The sequence below is a fragment of the Centroberyx affinis genome, unplaced genomic scaffold (assembly GCF_046629955.1).
Source record: "Centroberyx affinis isolate AG114_WGS23_722 - 3 ecotype Tasmania unplaced genomic scaffold, CSIRO-AGI_Caff_v1 ptg003420l_1, whole genome shotgun sequence".
Lineage (NCBI taxonomy): Eukaryota > Metazoa > Chordata > Actinopteri > Beryciformes > Berycidae > Centroberyx > Centroberyx affinis.
Genome location: NW_027281396.1, coordinates 127088 through 147898, shown reverse-complemented (window position 1 = coordinate 147898; position 20811 = coordinate 127088). Strand labels below are relative to the sequence as shown.

The following is a 20811-nucleotide window of genomic DNA, read 5'->3' as shown; positions in this document are numbered from 1 at the left end:
GCAGGACGAATACTGCAGACTGTGTTCTCGGTCTTGTGGGCACATTTTTCTCAAGTCGTCCCTCTGAAGTAATCAGACAGAGTACAAGTACATAGTGTAGAAACATGTTTTGACAGTTGGGCCACACGGAATACTATCTCTGATGCTGTGCCTTTATGCTGTACAGAGTGAAAATGTTTATATATGGAATCTGGGACTATTTATCAAATCGTATTTAATCTGCACTGGGAAACGTTGCATGCTGGTGGCTCCAAATGGCAGCTAGAGGTAACTATTTGAAGAATTTGAACTTCAATACCCAGAAATGATGAAAGGTAATGCCAGTAAACAGCACACAGCACGCTCATGTTTACTGTGATGTTTTAAACCATTCATTCAGTCATTCATTTTACATACCCAAGCTGGTATGGATAAGCATCCCTATACAGGGTCACAGCAGGGCTGGAGCCTATCCCAGCATGCACTGGGTGGAACGCAGGGAAACACCCTGGACAAGTTGCCAGTCCAACAGACAAACAGTGCTAACCACTGATACCAAATGGACAAAAGATCTAATGTTGGTGAGTAAAACTTTCTCTGGACAAAGCGCTACTCATTGCTGTTTAGGAGACAGTTGGTACTTTATGTGTATATAGCCAACACCAAAATATAATTTGGGCAAACAGGGTGAATCTAGTGTGTTTCCGTTTTCCGGAGACAGGTGTGCTTTTACATTTAAAAATCAGCTTCAAACATATTCTGAGGCAATCATAACCTCTCTTTAACAGGCTCGTTTTGGTGTGGGGTTCCTGTGTCTGTGTTGAAGAACTTGTTTTTCTGTGAGAGGGCAGGTGGGCCAGAGAAACGGTGTTGCTAGGCAGTAAGGCACTTGAATGATCAAGGCGTAAGGGTTGAAGATGGGGTGAGAGGGGAGTCCTTCAACACAACAAGATGATGTAACCGTTTGAGTGTGATTTGGATGGCAACAACAACCAGTGAATCACTCAGAGAGATGGAGGATTCATGAGATGGATCATGATGGAATTGGATAGACTGATTCTCCCGATAGAGCAAGAATTTAAAAATTCAGTCAATATATCAATCTTTATTATATAAATTCAGAGTATACATTATCATAAGCAGTGTGAGGCTAATGTGAGTTATGTCAATATGGGGTCTTAAAAAATAAAATAAAAACTAAGACGATCATGTAAATATGTTCTTGTAATGTATATGTAACTTTTTGGTTGCAGTTTGTGTTCAACTGTAGTTCATGGTTTTATCATCTTTTTAATTACCATAATATTACTGCCCCCTAATGGCAAAAAGCCAGCATTACAATCCCTCAACTGCCTGACAAAGGTATTTGGGTGAATCTGATTTTGGGAAGACATGATTTATGAGCAGTAAAATAAAGACAGTTATCTCAGTGAGAGGATGAATGTCCTTCATACTTCAGACTGGACTGGACAGTCAAACCCAAACAATTCTGTGATGATGCAGTGAGCAGTTTGTTGAGTAGAGTACATCAGTGAACAAGGTGGTACTTCATCACCACAAAATAGAAAAAATACACTTTAAGATAAGTGTATTTCAAACCTTTACATTCAAATAAAGAAGATCACAATGCATTAAATACATGATTTACACAAAAGTAATGCACAACCATAAAGGTGTTACCACATATCCCTTAATTACTATGTTTACCTTCAACATAGTGGATTCTGTTATCATGTGACCTGTGGGAAAAGACTGTGTACATGTCTATATGGTGGGATTTCTCGGCATGCTGAACTTACAAAACATTTCTGAGGATGGCGATAGAAACATGGAATATATGGAAAGTCAGATTTGGTAATCTCATAAGAGTAGGCTACCGAAGAGTAAAAGTGACGACCACGCAATACATCGAGCTCCAACTGTGTGTGTGTGTGTGCCTCACCTGGGTCAAATAGGATTTGCAAATACTTTCCAGGATTTATTTCAGCCAACAATGAGTGCCAGCAAACTCAGACAATCCCAGAAAATAAGTTTGAAAGTTAATTTAGATGACATTTCTGTAATGAAAAACTTACTTGGCACTATATGAATTGTACTCACCCATGTACCATATGCTAAAACAAATGCAAAGATCTATCCGGGTCTTGTGTGTGTGTATGCATCTGTGTGTGTGTGTGTGTGTGTGTGTGTGTGTGTCGGCCTCTATGGGAAGGGGTTGTCGGGCGTATAGTTGAAGCTGGCGTCCAAGAACATGGCCAGGGTGCCCAGGGTGGTGATGATGACAAACAACCACAGGAAGAGACGGTCCACCACCAGGGCTATGAACTGCCAGTCTCCTGTCATCTGCAGGACACACACACACACACACACACACACACACACACACACACACACACACACACACCCACACACACGAGTGCTGAATCAGCAGAGTACTGTATGTACGCAATGACATGAACATCGCCGGGGGATGTTTGGAACACTCTGTGCCTAGTAACTACAGAATAGACTGGCTGAACAACAAGCTGCTTGACAGAGGGTGTGTGTGTGTGTGTGTGTGTGTGTGTGTGTGTGCCCCTTGTGTGAGTGCGCATGGTCTCACTGTGTCGTCCGTGTCCTGCTTCTTCAGTTGCTCAGCCATGTATGTGACAGCGGCGATGGCTGACTTCAGGTTGGGAGGCAGGATCAGACAGTAGCTGTCAGTGTCTAAGTGCCTCTGGAGCTGCACTGTGCTCTCGCTCCTTACAGAGAGAGAGAAAGGGAGGGAGGGAGGGAGAGATAGGGAGAGAATTGAAGAAAAGAAGTGAGAGGGAAGGATGCTGAATAAGAGAAATGGAAGGCATGGAAACTGGGAGCTGGATTGCCATAGACCGTTATGCACTTAATGTACTGCAACAAGTCATTTAGTCAAACATTGCCTCTTAAAATCTTATTTTAAACATAAATCCCAACTTATAATATCTTAGGAAGGGTGTTGCTGCATTTTGTGACTTCTTTCATATGGCATATTTAAGCGTTTAGCATAATATTCATCACTAGAGAGAGGATCCCAAGTGATTTTGCATACCTGTGCAACGTCCTGCTGCTTTAGTGTGGAGTTGTTAAAGAATACACTGTAAAAAATGTCCATCTTAGGGGAAGTCCATCATTGTTTGTTTGTACACTTTTTCACAGGAATAAGTGAAAAAAATCATAATTTCAACTTCACTACAATGCAAATCAACTCGACAGTGACATTATTTTGATACTAGTATATATGATTTTTTAATTTTTTTAATTTTAAGACTCAATACAAGATTTTAAAATTCAGTTTGTTAATATGGACATTTTTTGCAGCAACAATTCCACAGTAGTGATCCATGCCAAAGCACCAGTACAGTGCACATGCACCAATGTGATCTTGGGAACATCTCTCTGGTGAAGAATGTCATGCTAAATACTTACACATGCCCGCAGAAAGCAGTTCTAAAATGCAGCGACACCCTTCACAATCACGTCATAAGTTTGGATTTATGTTTCGTTGGTTATGAATAACTGGCATAGTTACCCTTTGCTTAAACAGACCACCGTTTGTACCATCACTGACATTAGCTGTCTAGTGGAGGACATATAGACCGAGGTGTCAGTGCTTCTTCTTCATTAGTCCTTTCTTCACATGCCGGTGTGTCTGCTAAGCTATGTGTCCTTGTGTTCCCTCTAGCCAATGACTGGCAGAACTGCAGTAGGCCCCCTCTACAGCCCTGCGGGGCCCTGAGTGACAGCGGCACACTCCTGACACACAGGGGTGACATTGGCGCAGCGTTGGGTCAACATTTTGCGACGCCGTGACCTTTGACCCCCCCCCCCCCTCCATTCTTGCTCCACACAGCTGTTCCATACGCCAAAACGTATGGATGGGCAGAAGGAGAGGTTTTCATTCTCTATTTTCTTACAGTGTGGAAACCGGATATCACAGCCAGCGTTTTGTCTTTGCTGTATGGATGAGCCCATTGACCTTTGACCCACCTCACATTTAGAGTAACGACCATCACAGCTGTCCATCAACACCTCAAAACACAGATATACTGTACATCAGGAGTTTAGATAAATGGTCATGTGATGCTTTAACGCACTGTGCTGAAGCCAACGCTACCCAACTTGAGCCGCCATGATTCTCCCTTTTAGTGTTAAATTTGAGCAGGTCAGGTCATGCAAACCTCATGCCTGGCCATACTACACAGTCACCCAGGGTCAACCAAACACATAAACTGGGTGTTAACTGCCAGCTACCACTGCCCTGTGCTCCCCACCACCCCATCCACCCCTCGCTTCCTGTGAGTATAGATGCATTCTACATATTTCACTGTTGCACACTACATGGCTTATCGGTTTTTGTTTAAATTCGTTTTTGCACTGGAGCTTGTGGTGTGTTTTTTCATCTGTACTGAAAGGAATGACACCAGCATGTGGTCACCGGGCTGTGTGGCAATGTTGCATGAGAGAAACTTGAACTTTCTCATTTTCTGTCCCTTACAGGAAGCCATTATATAGGATGTATCGATGAAGATATTTGATCAAGTCTCAAAGCTAGCAAAATCCAGTCATTTTTACAGGAACTTTCAGATTATCTCCAGTTAGCACATCACAGCTGGTCTTGAAGGTTTAACATCATTTGAATTGATTGCAAATCAGGATCTAGTACTGTGACCATTGTGCTAGTGAGAATGACTTTATTTACGAAACTGTATTTTACTGAAAAGGATAAATCTTTAGGAACATATGAAAAGTGAATAATATTGGGATAGTTGATCATTCAGATAACAGCCTATCTGATTGATCATGAAGTGAAAGTTGTTTTACTTTATGCACAAAGTGTAAACTTGCCTTGTGTTTCGTTTTTTGAGATATTGGAGGCAGAATTCAACAGCATTGCTTAGTAATGCTACAAAGCCACTGGGGCTTAACAGTATTTATCTGAAAAATGCCATGCAGCACATTCCCAACAGTTCCCTAACTGTTCCACGGCATAACGTACACAGAAAAACATAAATATGATTTTTCAGAGGAATGGTTTTCAGCCCTATTGACTTGCATTAGTCTTGCTAACAAATTCTAATGACTTATCTTTCTAATATCTCAATCCAGTGGTGTGGCTGCTTGTTCAATGGACTGAAAGGACTCCCAGCACCTAATAAATCAGATATCTGACACATTAAATGCTGTCACATGGTGGTTGACGGCTCTATGTCTGAATACTAGCGTACTTATGACAGTCATTTAGCCTTATAGCATGATCCATCCATCAACATTGCTAACGAGGGCTGTATATGGCATCTATAGTGACTGCATGCCAACAGCGCACGTCTACCCTTCAGCCCAATGTCACGTTACTGGACATGTAACAGTGTAATGAAGGCTTGGATGTCATGCAACGTCCACTGGACATCAGGTCTCTCTCTGTGCGGCAGGGAAAGTTATTTGCGAGCGGTGAGGATGCTGGTTTATGGCGGAGGGTGTGTGTGTGTGTCTGTGTGTGTGTGTGTGTGTGTGTGTGGGGGGGGGGGGGGGGGGATGTCCTTTACTACACCTGTCCTGTTCCTCAACCATACATAATGGAGCATGCACATGCAAGCATAAGAAACAATAACATTGCTATTGTTGTATTGTTAGCATCATAGTATCATAGTGAAACTGCACCAGTGTGTTGAGATTATGATCGTTTTCTGTTAGTGGCGTTATTTTATTATTATTTTATTTTATTTCCTCAAAATGTTCATTCGTTCATGTGTTTGCTTGTTTGTTAATTTGTTAATTTGTTTGCTTGTTCACTTGTTTATACATTCTCTCTCGTGTTTGTTCGTTCCTTTGTTCATTCATATGTTTGTTTGTTCATTTGTTTATTTGTTACATGCACCTGTTTGAGATATCCTGCAATACGGACAAACAAACAGACAGCACTGATCGGATTTTGGCAAATCTTGAGAGAATGATGCATCTCACCACTGTGTTCAAGTATTTTCAAAAGTCCACTGATTGGCCCAAGGGGGGGCGCTGCAATTACCGGTCAAAACAAGGTGACAAGGTGGATTGCAACACTTCAGGGGGGACATGTTTACTGTTGCCTTGTTTTCTTTTGTTACCATTATTGTTACATGCACATGAACTATTGAGATTATTGAGGGAGAGAAAGAGTGAGTGAGTGGGAGAGAGAGAGAGAGAGGGAGAGAGAGAGAGAGAGAGAGAGAGACAGAGAGAGCACTAAGCACCATGATACACATCATGTATCACATCCTGAAGGCTTGTGGCTTGGCACCACAATGCACCTGTCAGATTGGCACCTTCAATTACATGGCTGCATGCATGTATGTAGTGTAGCATGTGATGTGTGTAGTGTATATTATGTGCAGAACCCCTGGCACCAGTGAGGGCGAGGCGTCAGAGAAGGAGCATGATATGTTATCAGGGTCACAGGGAGATACCGTGACAACAGATGCCCTTTTGGACAATAAAAATGGGGGACCGGGAGCTCTGGAAGAAAGGGTGGAGTGTGTGTGTGTGTGTGTGTGTGTGTGTGTGTGTGTGTGTGTGTGGCCACAGCTCACGGCCCAGCTATGCGGTGTTCTGCATGCTGCGTGCCATCCACATTCCACGGCTTCTATTCATTACCACAGACAGATGGAGCGCCTCTCACCATGACGCACACATACACACACACAATATAGATATGTATACTTGCATCCACACATAGACTATGTGGACTCATAAATGGAATGGAAACAGAATGATAATTGAATTCTCACCGACACACACAGCAGTCACGCATGGGAGACGTGCAGCAGGCACACAGATATCGTGCGCCCACTCACACATGCTCACACCAAATAAATACACACACACGTTCACACGTACAGCACCATACATGAGCACGATTCTCGTAAAAGGTGCTGTAAAGGGCAGCACCTGGCTTCTAACTAGCTCTCTGACAGAATTACGGGGGGAGAGATGGAGAGAAACGGATGAACAGATAGAGAGAGAATGAAAAACGGCAGATTACACTGAGTGGACAGTGGTGCCGGCGTTTCTATCTGCCTTGAAGCGATCTCTCCTCCACATCAAAAAAAAAAAAATCCTCCTCTGCCCCGATCACTCAGCGCCGGTCTTCCCTTCCACTCGGCTACCCCTATCCATCCCTCGCTCCCCCCGCCCCTCCTCCCCCTCCTCCCCCCCCCCCGGGATTACCCCCTAATGCCCAACCTAAACAGAGGCTTAGGGGCTGGCGACTGCGGACGGGGGCGCGGGGCTTAGCTGGGGCTGAATCTGATGCCTTTGGAACGGGATGAGAGATGCCCACCACCGTGTCTGGCTCTGGGGGGGCCGTGGACCCGTTTATGAAGCCGGGGCTGGGTGGCAAGGCTGGGGTGGCACTGGCAGATTAGCCTGGCCCACCGAGTGAAGCCGTCAAAGGTGTTTATCATCGCTGAATGGGCTGGATGGAGACAGAGAGGGCCGGGGGACTAGACTTGGTGAGACCGTTTGGTTTAAAGTAATAATCCACGACATTTTCATATAGGCCGAGATAAATGTCTGTTTTGCTATTCTCTGGTAGCAAAACTCTCATGATTGTTATGACACAATAGTGATTCTACCTATATCCAGTTCTTGAAAGCTTTTACAGTTCCTGTAAACCCGATGTCTGGTGGCTCTTTTCTGGAAAAATGGCGCACAGGAAGATTAATTTTATTATTTTATTCTGAAACCCATGATAATAATAATGACACAGAGTTTGAACCAAGGTTGTCCCATTGAAGACCATTATCAGAAACTATCCTGTGCATTTGGCTCCTCTGGGTGAAGGATGCAGAACACCTGAGCAGATTTTTAATTCTGAATTTCATTGATGGTCCCAATCTGTGTTGGTCCATAACTACACAACATCCATCCGCCACTTTTGTCATATTTGTTGATCACGATAGCTTGCACGTTGCTGCATGATTAAATATGGTTATATGAGAGTCGAGGAACTGCACATCGCTGCCACGGTACATTCTCTGAGCCGCTGTGGTGATGGCTGCAGCTCTGCCAAGTCTAGCACACTGTGTACTTTACTGTAATAGCAAGTCTGGCAGCAGACACAGCATTTACATTTTGGCTCACACTACAAAGAAGATTCATACCTTGGCTGGGTCTTATTAACACTAATAGAAATAGCTTTCTCCCTGGTACAACTTCAGGATCAGCACATCCCAGCCTAGAGAGCGGTTGAATCAGGATGGACGATTCTGATGGTCATCATTTCAGGTTTATGATTTCCAACGGTCTTGACAGGTAATATGGGACACTGTAACTCTTTGGCACTTCATCTTTCTCAATAATTTCAGCCAAGATCTTGCCGTCTTCGGAGTCTGATCCAATGGGGTTTGCTGCAGTGGAACTGTTTTTTCTATATGTCTTTATGACTCTTGTTGTTATGGGAAATCAATAAACCTCATTTTATAAAAAACTAAGAAGATACAGTAATACTAGGGTTGAGAAAGTATCATAGTAACCTACTTCTACATGGTAGGAAAAGGTAGCTATTGTGTGGTAGGGCCAGTTTGTTGTCTGCCTTTTCATGAAATAACTAAATGGCAACAGTGAAGTATGTAATGGCACCAGTGCTGTCGTAATTAACAGACTCTCCAGATTAAGTCAGATTAGGCAGCTATTGTTGAGTCAGTTATATCTTCCTCTTGAGGATATGACTAACTGTACTGTAAAATCTCTGTTAGGACCATTGTTGAGTAAAAATTTTGGGTAAAACCTTGTATCTCCAAAATGTCAGCTTTTTTTCAGGAACTAAGAAAAACACTTTGGTTTTAAAAGGGTTTCATAAACTAAAGGTTTGTAGAATTTTCTATTGAGGACCATGAAGTTAAAATATGGAAATCACCAAAATTGGATTTATGAGGTTTTCACCCAATAGTGACCATATGTAAAGTGTGATTTGTACTCCAGAAAGCAGTGGCTCATCTGCAGAAAAAGAACATTTGCCATAGCTGTTTTGGACATTTCCATATATCATTGGTGTGCTGAGCACATACTTCTTTGTAAATCCTTCATTTTACCCAGATGAACAGAATGTCTATTTTCAGGCAACTGGACACTTCGCACTTCCCATTCACATCAATTTCAGCCTGTCAGTTTAGGTGTCATGGAGGAGGGATCTCTCTCTCTCTCTATTCTGGAACTATACCACTTTTTCAAGTGACTGGACAACTTTCAATTCACACCTTGTATAGACAACTCGCTTACTCCCATCAAAAAGGAGTGAAACATGTTTCTGGCAAATGACTTCATGGTAAATTATGAATGTGGCCTTACCTGCCTTTCCAGGGTAGGACCAGATCAGGGTTAATCTTGCGGAAGAAGTACTCTCCTCCAGGCCGCCACCCGTCGATGCTCTGGAGGGGCGTGCCGTCACTGGGCTCCTCCTCCACCAGAGGTTCCTCTGGGTTTGGCCTCTCCATGCCGATGTATTTGGGCAGGAAGTGGATAAACACCTGGGAGGTTAAAGTTCATAAGTCAGGGTGAGTAATTAAACAGCCTGGATGGATGCTTACTAAATTCTGATACTACTGCTGCTATTTTGCACATCCTGAAAATGCCTTGGAATGCCTACAGCAGCAGATAGGTCACACTCTGCCTCGTTCCATCTTTCCCGACACCTCCACAGATGGGGCTTAAACAACCCCAGCCTCACCTTGCGAACCCAGGCTGGCATGATATGTGTGCTGGGGGTCCGGTGGTGCAGGTTGAGGACCACCACGCTCAGGATGACAGAGAAGGTGACCAGGATCATGGTGAACATGACATAGTTGACGATGATAGGGATGCCGAGGGAGGTTTCGGGGACCTTGTCGGCCAGCAGGAGCATGAAGACGGTCAGAGCGATGAGGACAGAGATGGAGAGGGTCATCTTTTCTCCTGGAGACAACAGGGACAGTTTAGAGAGTGAATTACGATAGCGTAGCAGAAATTTTGCCACTGCTGGCTGCTGTTTGGTGCTGACAAGGTGTGATTTCATCTGACAGCGCACTTTGTGAAACACACAATTGGGCAAATAGGCTTTATTTTTAAAAATTGTTGGACACAGCCATTGTCCAATGTCATGACACGACACAACCAATCTTGGGATAAGGATTGCTTCACCCCCAAATGACTTAACATTCCCAAAGTGTTCTAGTCATGATGCCACAACATGTGAGATGTCCTGACCTGCTCCGGGAGGCAGATAGAAGACAAATATGGCCAGCACGCTGGTGAGGATGCAGGGCACAATGATGTTGATGATGTAGAAAAGCGGCTTCCTCTCTATGATAAGGTAAAAGGTGATGTCCTCATACAGGTCCTCCTTGACGTTCTTCCTGCTGGGTTTGTGACAGATGGCCCACTCCCCGTTCTCTGTGGAGAAGCACAAGGCGACGGGGAAGTACAATGAAATGGAGCATTGGGACCTGAAGGAAAGGTGAGATTAGAAGTGAAGGAGAAGAACGAGCTCTCTTCTCCCTCAACAAGGATACATACAATTCAGTTTACCCACCTTTTTAGGCTGACATAGGACATGAATTCATGGTGTACATCATAGCAAGTGGTACGAAACGTATGTAAGTGATATGAGGATAGGGTCTTTTGTGGTAGAACAGAAATCAATGCTTTAAATAAGAATGAATTCTGAAGAGTAATAGTAGAGTAAGAGTAAGCAACTGGGAGATTATACAAAGCAAATGATTGTACTTCTGTGATAGAAGCCACCTATAGAGACAGATGCAAAGATGGACAAACCAACTAAAGCCTATAGGAAGTGGATGGTGTTACTCAAGGCACCAACCAGTGAAAGCATTGTCATCTATGACAATCTCATGGATCTCTTGGCCTTCTTCATCCAGGAAATACTGCAGATCCACCTCAGATGCATCGTAGGTGTAGGAGCGGAACACCATGCTGCAATTCTGCCAGTCAAATGGGAAGTACGCCACCTGTGGGAATGGAGAAGTTCGGGCCTCACTTCAGCTTCAACCATGAGTACGAGTTGCTATATCACTTCTCGAGGATATTTAGAAATACGTCTTTTTTTTTTTCTGGAGATACAAGCTTTTCATCAGACAGTAGCGGTGTGGTGTGTTGGCTCCAGACTGCACCTCTAAAGCGCAGCTGCTGCGGTAGATGGCTGGGGGAAGCCAGTTGACCGTCCCATCACTGTAAACCAAGACGTTGACATACAGAGCCACGTCAAACTGGCCGTCATTACTGTGCAGAGAGAGAGAGAGGAAGTCAAGTTTCAGATGATGATCCCATCATTTAGCCAATAAATGTCTTTCACAAGTTTCACTTTCATACTAGCAGTAAATAGTTGATATCTCATTTTGGAATAATGATTTGTTAGAAAACCCCAGAAGGGAGTGAGACCCATGATCATTTTGGCAGATGGATAAACAAATGAAATCAAATGATGACAGAAAGCAGGCATGCAGTGAGGTATCAGGGTCTTTGTTAAAGGGGAACTCAAGCGGCCTTGACTTTTGGTTTGTTATTCTACAAAAGTGGGCACTAACTTTTTTTTTTTTCTATACATTGAGTTTTGAGCCATGACTTCTCATAATCAAAGAAAATGCAATCTTATGAACCATCCAATTGTATTTCCTGAGACAACTGGAAGAAAATTTGACATTTTTTAATAATTCTGGATGCTTAATTTTATAATATGGAAAAATGACTGTCCAAATTATCTTTCAGCCATCAGAGGCAATGCAAGCAGCATATATCTGTTAATATTTTCACATACATTTTGGCCATTTAAAAATATATTTGGAACCATATGATGCAGGCAATGTTTGGGCCAATCAGTTACAAGATGCTTCACCCCTCCAAGTTTAATCAGAATGGGACCAGTTATGGCCTTTCATAGTTTGAAAATTTGACCTTCAGTTATAGTGTCCCTATCAGGCCAATCAGACCAGTGGTGTCTGAGTACAACATTTTTATCTTTAGTGAATGTCATCCATATGTAGAAATATATTTCTACATATGGTTTTTGTATATTTTGAAACATATCTCTAAACATATTTTGAAGTACGATGTGAACATGTCGTTCTTTTTGGCTTCATAGGAACTATCAGGTTGGTGAATCCACTTTAAGGTATGATGGATGGTGTGGATGGTATTATGGATGATGGATGGCTGAAGGCATGAAGCACTGTGTGACTGAAGGACAGGAAGCTCACTTGTTGATGAGGTAGATGTCGGGACGCCACACTTTGTTGGGAGGAATCCTCAAAACATTAATATTGTCATATTCCTCTGGGTTCCACGACAACCTGTAGTCTGTCCATGCCTAGGAAGGAAGGGAGGAAGGAAGGAAGGAAGGAAGGGAGGGAGGAGGGAGGGAGGGGGAAGGAAGAGGGGAAGGAAGGAAGGGAGGGGGAGAGTAGGAAGGAAGGAAGGAGGGAAAGAAGGAAGGAAAATATACAGAAAGAGAAAAGAAAGAATATGAGGGAAATATAAAGAAAACAAGCAAGCAAGCAAGAAAGAAAGAAAGAAAGAAAGAAAGACAGACAGGAGGTGAAATCATTACCACGGTGCTCTGATGTCTCTATCATTTACAACCTTGTTTCTCCTGTCTTTGATAAGTCATTTAAATCCCAGTGATCTACAAACCACTATCACACACACATGCACACACACACGCACACACACACACACACACACACGCACACACACACACACACACACACGCACACGCACACACACACACACACACACCACTGTCACAAACACTCAGGCCGTTCAGAATTCTAATTAGCGAAGGCGAGGAACGGGCCGAGCGAAGACGAAAGAGAGCGCGAGATACAGCAAGAAATAATTTGTGGTTATAAAAAGTGACAAGTCCATTTGAGGGCAGAGCGAGAGAGCAGCGGAGAGAGAGACAGAGAGAGAGAGAGAGGAGAGGAGAGGAGTCAGGGGAGGAGAGCGGCGCTCGGTGATGAAGATGAATTGGTTGTCATCTCGCTCTTCTTCTCGTTCTGCAGCGGAGAGAAAGAGAGACAGAGAGAGAGAGAGAGAGAGAGAGAGAGAGAGAGAGAGACATTAGGAATGGTACTGTGTCTTGTGCATGACAGCGCTGCTACTTTCAATCCCGCTCCATAGAAACTAATTGGGTATGTATGATTGGACGACCGTGCAATGCTGCTGAACTTAGCAGCCGCCGGCTAACTGCCAACAACGCTACCAGGGGAGAGTGTGTGTGTGTGTGTGTGTGTGTGTGTGTGTGTGTGTGAGAGAGAGAGAGAGATGTGGAGTACAGGAGGATAGGACTGCACTTTCATAAGATAGCTTCATAAATTACCCTGATGTGTTCAAAGGACTCCAAATGTGTGGAATTCATGAGTGTATGTGTTTGTGTACACTGTGTGTGTGTGTGTGTGTGTGTGTGTGTGTGTGTGTGTGTGTGTGTGCATATGCATGTGGCTGCTGTCTTTGTATGTGTGTGTGTATAGTTTCATAAAATACCTTCCATGTGCACAAAGCATTCTGAATGTGGGTATATGCTTATGCAAGTATATGTACTGTATATGCATATAGAAGTTATGTGCTTGTGTGCATCCTCTTGTATTGGTGTGTGTGTGTGTGTGTGTGTGTGTGTGTGTGTGTGTGTGTGTGTGTGTATGTGTGTGTTTGTGTGTGTATAAGTACCAAGCTGACAAGCTGGGAGAGGGTCATCCCCACTCGGACCATCACCCTCTCCTCCCACGAGGGAGCTGGTCGGACCTTCAGGTTGTAGTTCTCGAATAGCTTCTGATGGAGCCTCCTCTCTGTCGCTGATGCTTCTGGATGGATGATAGATGGATGGATGGATGGATGGATGGATGGACGGAAAGAGAACAAATATTGGGGGAAAAAAGGAAACCTGATAAATCCAACACAGTCATCTGATCAAATAATAGCAGCGAAGAACAGGAGAAAGACACAAGGCTTGAAAATAAAGCCAGCATATTTGATTGAATGATATGTTTGTCTTAAAGTCTTTACTTAGAAAATGTCACACTATAGTGGATGTAATTATCAAAACTTGGACAGTTTGAGTATTGACTACAAGGTAATGTTTAGTCCCAAATGGATATATAGCATTTTGGAATAAAACACAAAGAAAGAGAGGGAGAGGAAAGAAGAGAATAAAGGCAAAACAAGAAGCAGGGTCAATGGTGGAAATCAAAGTGAGAGAACAAGAGTTAGAGTCAAATCAAGAGTTAGTGGAAAAGACCAAAGCTGTCAGAATCATATAAAGCAACATGCCACAAAAGTACATGTGTCACTTTGCATCTTTGAGCATAGTCTGTTCCTCTGTAGATCAATAAGTAAAGCCTGCAGTGTTCAGGGGTTTGATTCCCACTGGGACCCCCCGTTCTAAATATATAGGCAGTCATGGTACTGATTGAGAATCTAAAGGCGTCCAGCAAATGGGATAGGTACTATTCCTTTTTGAACTGTGAACAAATATTGGAGACACGTGTCAGAGCTGGAGAAATCAATTAGAGGAAGTCTCATTGTCATTTGTCAAAAAGTCATTTGTTGAAAAAGATTTAGTATTCATTTGTTTGCCTTCCAATGCAATCACAAGAACACTGCGCACTGCGCACTGATGACAGGTGTGTCCAAAAATGTTTCGAAATCTACTGATGACGGGTTGACTTTAATTCCATATATGTAAAAAAAAACAACATGCAAAAAAGACTTCCAGAGACAGAGAAGGACAGAAAGGACATGCAAAGGAAGCGGTCCCCGGGGCAGGTGCTGGTGCCGGTGGTGTACGATGGGTAGCAAAGGTGACTGAGCTAATGTAATCGATATGCAGCAGGGGAATGGGATCAAAGGGATGTCTGGGATACCAGCTCCACCAGGGCCGAAAATAGACTCTGATTATCAAACAATGAAGCGTTAATATGATTCATTATATGTTCCAGAGCAGGAGAGTCTGGGGTCTTTTTGTGTTTTTTTTCAAGGGGAATAGAGAGGATATAGGGGAAAGAAACCCTTAGTGTGGGGATGTCCCTCTCTGTTTCTCCTACTCACTTTCGGTCTCTCTTTGCTGTTCTATTTCTGCTGGCCCACATCTTCTTTGAGGAAATACTGTAGTAAAATCACACAGGTAGTAGGACTGACAGAGGGACCAAGTCACTCCACTACAACCCCCATTTGTACACCCTGATGGTTTCGCATTCCAATTGGACAAAGAACAGAGAGTGATAGATCCATATATGAATGTGTATGTCATCTGTTTCTGTCTGGCTGCTCCCTTAGTTCTGTAAGGACACGTCTTCAAATGAAGGTGAAGACAGGATACTCTTTAGGAAATAGGTAGTAGCGGTAGGACAGACAGAGGGATGGGGACGCTCCTCCACAACACCCTCCAGAGGTCACCAACAAGCGCAGGGCAACTATTTATTTTCCAACCCCATTGTGGGGTCAGAGGGTCAAAGTCAAAGGCAGTCAAGCACTCTTGCTTCTCTTTCCCTCCCCCTCTTTCAGTATATTTCAGCTATCAAATGCAAACATCTATGTCTTTCATTTGAATGACACAGGTTAAAAAATCCATCATGAGTTCTTTGAGTCATCCACAACACACAAACGCAACCAAAACACAGCATGCCTCACACTAGCCTTACCAGTGAAAGTGAAACACAGGCAGCTGCATACAACGATAAGAAGGGTGTTCATCCTCACTTTGATGTTCATCATCATCGCCATCGTCTTCATCTTCGTTTGTCTGCCAAAGACCGCCATGACACCTTCTTTGCCCTTTTCTCTGGCCAACCAATGGCCTTTACCATCCACCACACCCAGGCACTGTGACTCCCCCTGCCGCCCCCTCACCAGGAAGCTTGATGGGTGAGCGTCTCCAAAAGCTCACGCACGTACCTTTCCAGGTCCAGATCCAGCAGATACATGCACAGCTCCAGTGGATCGCAGCTAGCTGGCAGCTCTACCAGCGCCCACCGTTCAGCTAAAGGCCGTGGTGATTTCTACCACACTCTCTCTCCTTTCCCTCCCTCTTTCCCCTCTTCGTCTCTTTGTGGCCATGGCTCCACGGGTGAAACCACGGCCTGATTGGGTGTGCGTGCTGGGAGTGACGAGAGGGCGGAATGTGTTTGTACTGGGAAGCCTGTGGGGCAGGCACCTGTTGGTGCTCACCAATCTGAGGTTAGGGCTGAGGGGAATGGTGGGTGGGTGGGAGGAAGAGGAAGTGGAGGGGGGGTGGGATGGGGGAAAGGAATGGCAATGGGCTACGGGTTATGACAATGGGGATATTTTTGGTGGGAGGGGGGGACAAGTGAGTGGAGGTGGGGTGGGGGGTGTGTGATGACTTTTCCCATGGGAGAAGAGGGAATGGTGGTGGTGGTGGTGAGGAGGGGGGAACTGGAGTTGAAGCGACTAACAGGAAATTGTTCAGTGTGAGATCACAGCAGCGGATGGCATCAGGTGAGTCAGTGTCTCCTCCATACTCTTGCCATTTTCAACTTTAATGCTTGATTCATCCTCTGGCGGTCATCTACTTCCCCTTCACTCCATCTCTCTTTCCTTCTGTCTCTCTTTCCCTCCTGACCACAGATTCAAAACCCTTCAGTACAGAATGGTCAGAAGGCAGTTAACACCTTTAGTCCCTCAACCGCAGGACTGCCTATCAAAGGGACTCCACTATTCCCCCACCACCAACAATTTCCTGTGTCTTTTATTGCTGTAGCAGGAGTTTGGACTTGGCCAATGCAATGGCGGTACAAGGCATATTTCCGTTCTTGTTCCCTCAAATTGTCTCTACCTTGCTCATCCCCCTCTACATGCACACCCCCCTCTCTCTGTCCTTTGGTGAAGTGGGAGGCAATCCCAGTGTGCTGCCTAGTGTCTGGTATGCAGGGTATTGGAAACACTGGTGGAACTCAAGCTGCTCATTCCAGCCCCGACTAGGACTGGTTAACAAACGCCAATTCCAATTCTGAATCTATTTAAAAAAATTGAGGAATTGGAATCAGCAAAAACTATTGCCTACTGCCCATTCGTTTTATGGGGAAAACCTGTCTTCAAAGGAAGGTAACAAAATTATACTCTTCTTTTTCTGGAAAATATCCCAAAAAACGATATAAAAATACATTTCCACAATGAAATAATTAACGAGAATTGTTAGGCGGAACAGATTGATAAGGACAACTGAGATGGCATTTAGCTAACACTTACAGTAGAAAAAGCTATTCATAAATCACCATTACAAACAAACAATAGTGAGAAGAGCAAAGGTCAGAGAACGTGATTCAGTCGGGAGAAGGTGATGTAATGTGACTTTTTGATGACATTTCAGCCTATGAAGAAGATGGGCAGTGACTCTGCTGTGGTGATGATTGGGAAGGTCATTCCACCATTGGGGAGTCAGGAGGGAGAGGAGGGTGGTATGGGGAAATCCCTGTGTAGCCTTGTATGCCAGCACCAGGGTTTTGAATTTGATATGAGAAGCCACAGGCAGCCAGTGAAGGCAATGTAGGAGGGGGAACGACATGTGTGAAGCTGGGGAGGCAGAAGGCGAGACCGGCTGAAGCGTCCTGGATGAGCTGTAGGGGCTGAAGGGAGTGCTTCAGGCTGGCAAAGAGAAAGTTGGAGCGGTTCAGGCAGGAGAGGACTAAAGCTTGAGTAAGGAGGTGGGCAGAGTTCCTGGTGAGGAAAGCAATGCGCCGATGGATGTCGAGTGCAAACCTGCAGGATCGAGTTGTGCAGGACTCACGACAGTTGTCACACCAGAGTTCTTGGCAGGAGTCCCTGCCGTCTTTGATTTGGGCTTGATGTTCTTGAAATTCCAACAAGTGGGGATCTTTTGTTTAAAACAGAAAACCAGCTGGAAAGTGAGTTTTGAAAGCTAGAAATCTCAGCATGTGGCGAAGTAGTCACTGGTATTAATCAAAAATCCTACCATACCCCCGCAGATATGTTATGGTCATTTTGTGTTATGAGGCAGTAAAAAACATACTTATTGCCCCTTTAACCTTATTCTAATGTAGCCGTTTCTGTAAGATGCTCTGGATAAGAGCATAAGCTAAATGCCTGAAATAAAAATGTAAATGCAGCCCAGGCTGGGCCCTCACACTCAAAGCCCAGAGGCGGCTCATCAGGTAATAACTCTGTCTCATAACCATGCAGTGAAGTATTCTACTGAAGTCTTGCTGTAATCAATGATTTTCTTTGTTTTCCCGCTATTTCTTGCTTGTAGCTACATTCCTCTCTGTCTGATTGCCTTTCTCTCTCAGCTAGTTACATTTTGTACCGTTCTACCCGGTAGCAAGACCGGCAGATACCACTCTCACCCTCCCTCCCTCCGTCGCCTCCTCTCTCTCTCTCTCTACTTTCCACTTGCTAGCACCCCCTCCCTGCTATCTCTCAGGTCATTCTATCCTGTTGACTGTCTCTCCCTCACGCTCGTCAGGGTTGCCAGTGAGCACAAACACAAACAGGCCATAAATCAGATCCAGGTTGAGAGTTGAGAGCCGGGGAACGTGGCTCCAACCTGCCCTCCTGCCTGCCGCCACTCTGGATATAAACACATCAGTCAAAAATGGCTCCTGCTCATGTGTGTGTGTGTCTGTGCCCTGTGTTCTGTGTCTGAGAGGACAGCCCATCTTCTCAACTCTACAGTCACATGTAAGGTCAAAGTGTAAGACGAAAAACTAGACAAAGTGTTGAGGATACAAAATGAAGGCAATTCGGGAAGGGAAGTCTATAAAATTGAAGCTGTCAGCACTATTGCCACTGTTTAGTTGCTGAGAACGAGTGCTGATGTTCAACCTTCAAATGGTTCACAGAGTAAAAGCACACAAACACACCCACACACACACACACACACACACAAATGTCAGGGAAACCCCGTACAGTAGTGTGTCCAGTGACCAGTGCCAGTGTGTGTGCATGTGTGTATGTGTGTGTGTGTGTGTGTGTGTGTTATTAATAGCAGGGCGGGCAGGTGACGAGGCGAGGGTTACAATTCTCACAGCAGGAGAATAGCATTCTGACAACAGATGGAGCCTTTGATATCCCTCCTTAGATCTTTATTTAAAAAACAAAATGAAAGCACAACAAGATTAACAGGGCAGGTGTGTGTTTGTGTAGTGTGTGTGTGTGTGTGAGATAGAGAGTGATATAGACAGGGTGTGTGTGAGTGTGTATCTGAGAGAGAGAGAGAGAGAGAGAGAGAGAGGGGCACAGGTTTCCTATATAATGGGAATTCCACAGGCTATTGGTGCAGCTGGTGAACTGAGTTGGTGTGCTATTCTACACTCGAACATAAGAATAGCCTCCATACAGACGTACACACACACACACACACACACACACACACACACACACATGCACACAGACTGCCTAAAATACAAAGAGGATTACTATGGTTACAGAAATATCCACGAAGCATGTGCCGCACTCCAGCACATTCTGACACAGGGAAATGAAAGGCATATAACTTGCTCATTATAGCATCTGGTTTGTCTTGGTGTTTATGTGTTAACACCACACACGAATATCCAACACTGGATCCACACTCTTCAGTTCAGACCTAGAGTCCTACTGTAGCTAGTACACTAAAAAACACACCAGTACAGATTCACCCCTTCATACACATGACTAGTATGGTAACATTGGCTTGGCTTGTATACTTTATGTAATAATCAATGTAAAGCACCCAACTACAATACATTTTGCAAGTAGGAAATTTTGTTTTGCGCAGTTTAAATGGTCCATGGCAAACGGGCCAGAAAGTGAGGCACAGGGTCAAGGTATCTATTCAAATGTTTCTTGGCAACGAGATGTTCCTCTGTGATTAAAGCAACAATGCTGAGGCAAGACCTTAACCACTGTCGCCCAATCAACCGACAAGCCTCAATATGTTGTTGTTATTCATTTGCATTTACTTGCATCTTGAATGCAGACAATGCAAAACCTTGAAGGAAATCTTGACAGCATCCCATGTGGCAGAAAGCAGCTGGTCAAAAGAGGGTTTAATACAAAATGCCGTCCTATTTGGGGATGTAGAACACGGATACATGCCCTACTGCTCAAGCGCAATGTACAGAAATGAACCTGATAAGTCTCAGCCGGCCGACCACCAGGTTTTCAACACTGGCTGTTTAGCAGTGGTGCTGCACTTGCACAAAAAGGCGAATACAGGACTTAGGAATTGAGCGGTCCCTGTCTGACACTTACTAGGTTAAAATTAGGAACAAAAAGCTTTTTTGTTTCCATATCCCCAAGGATGAATGCATTTTATTAGAAACTGTTGTATTTGACCAGCTGCTTTATTCCACATGGCATGCTGTCCTCCAAGGTTTTACATGTCTACATTAAATACAAATGAATAACAGCAATATCTTCATTTCAACTTTGTCTCTCAGAGTTGCCCAAAAAGTTACACTGTGTACCACTGCCAAATAATAGTATACTTTATATACAGCTACAGCAGCTACACTGATTTAGCTACTGCACTTGCACACTTGCACTGTCCCCGCAATAACAGAAGAGCCCAAAACCCTTATCCAAAGTGTTACACATTATTTATACAGAGGAAAACCTTGCAACTCTTTGCAAAAAGAGAAATGGTAGAGAAACTATGATGCTGTATTCATTTCCTTCACTCCACAACACAATACGAGACTAGAAAACATTTGTGAGGAGCAGTGGACTAGTCCCTCCATGGATGTCTTTCTTTGCAAGTGGAGTGTGGGCTTCTACGCTCTCCCTCTGTCCCTTTGGTAAAGTGGGCAGGGGGGCGGGGTGGCTGACTGTCCCACCGGT

General features: G+C 44.2%; 1 protein-coding gene across 1 annotated transcript; it reads right to left on the bottom strand.

The window, feature by feature from the left end:
• Nucleotides 1-2181: 2181 nt before the first annotated feature.
• Nucleotides 2182-15732, bottom strand: chrnb1l (cholinergic receptor, nicotinic, beta 1 (muscle) like). Its single transcript, XM_071539182.1, is given in 11 exon segments — nt 2182-2322; nt 2582-2720; nt 9319-9497; nt 9698-9921; nt 10213-10398; nt 10826-10973; nt 11136-11244; nt 12219-12339; nt 12983-13016; nt 13687-13820; nt 15657-15732. Coding segments are annotated over 11 exon segments (1491 nt in total).
• Nucleotides 15733-20811: the final 5079 nt, after the last annotated feature.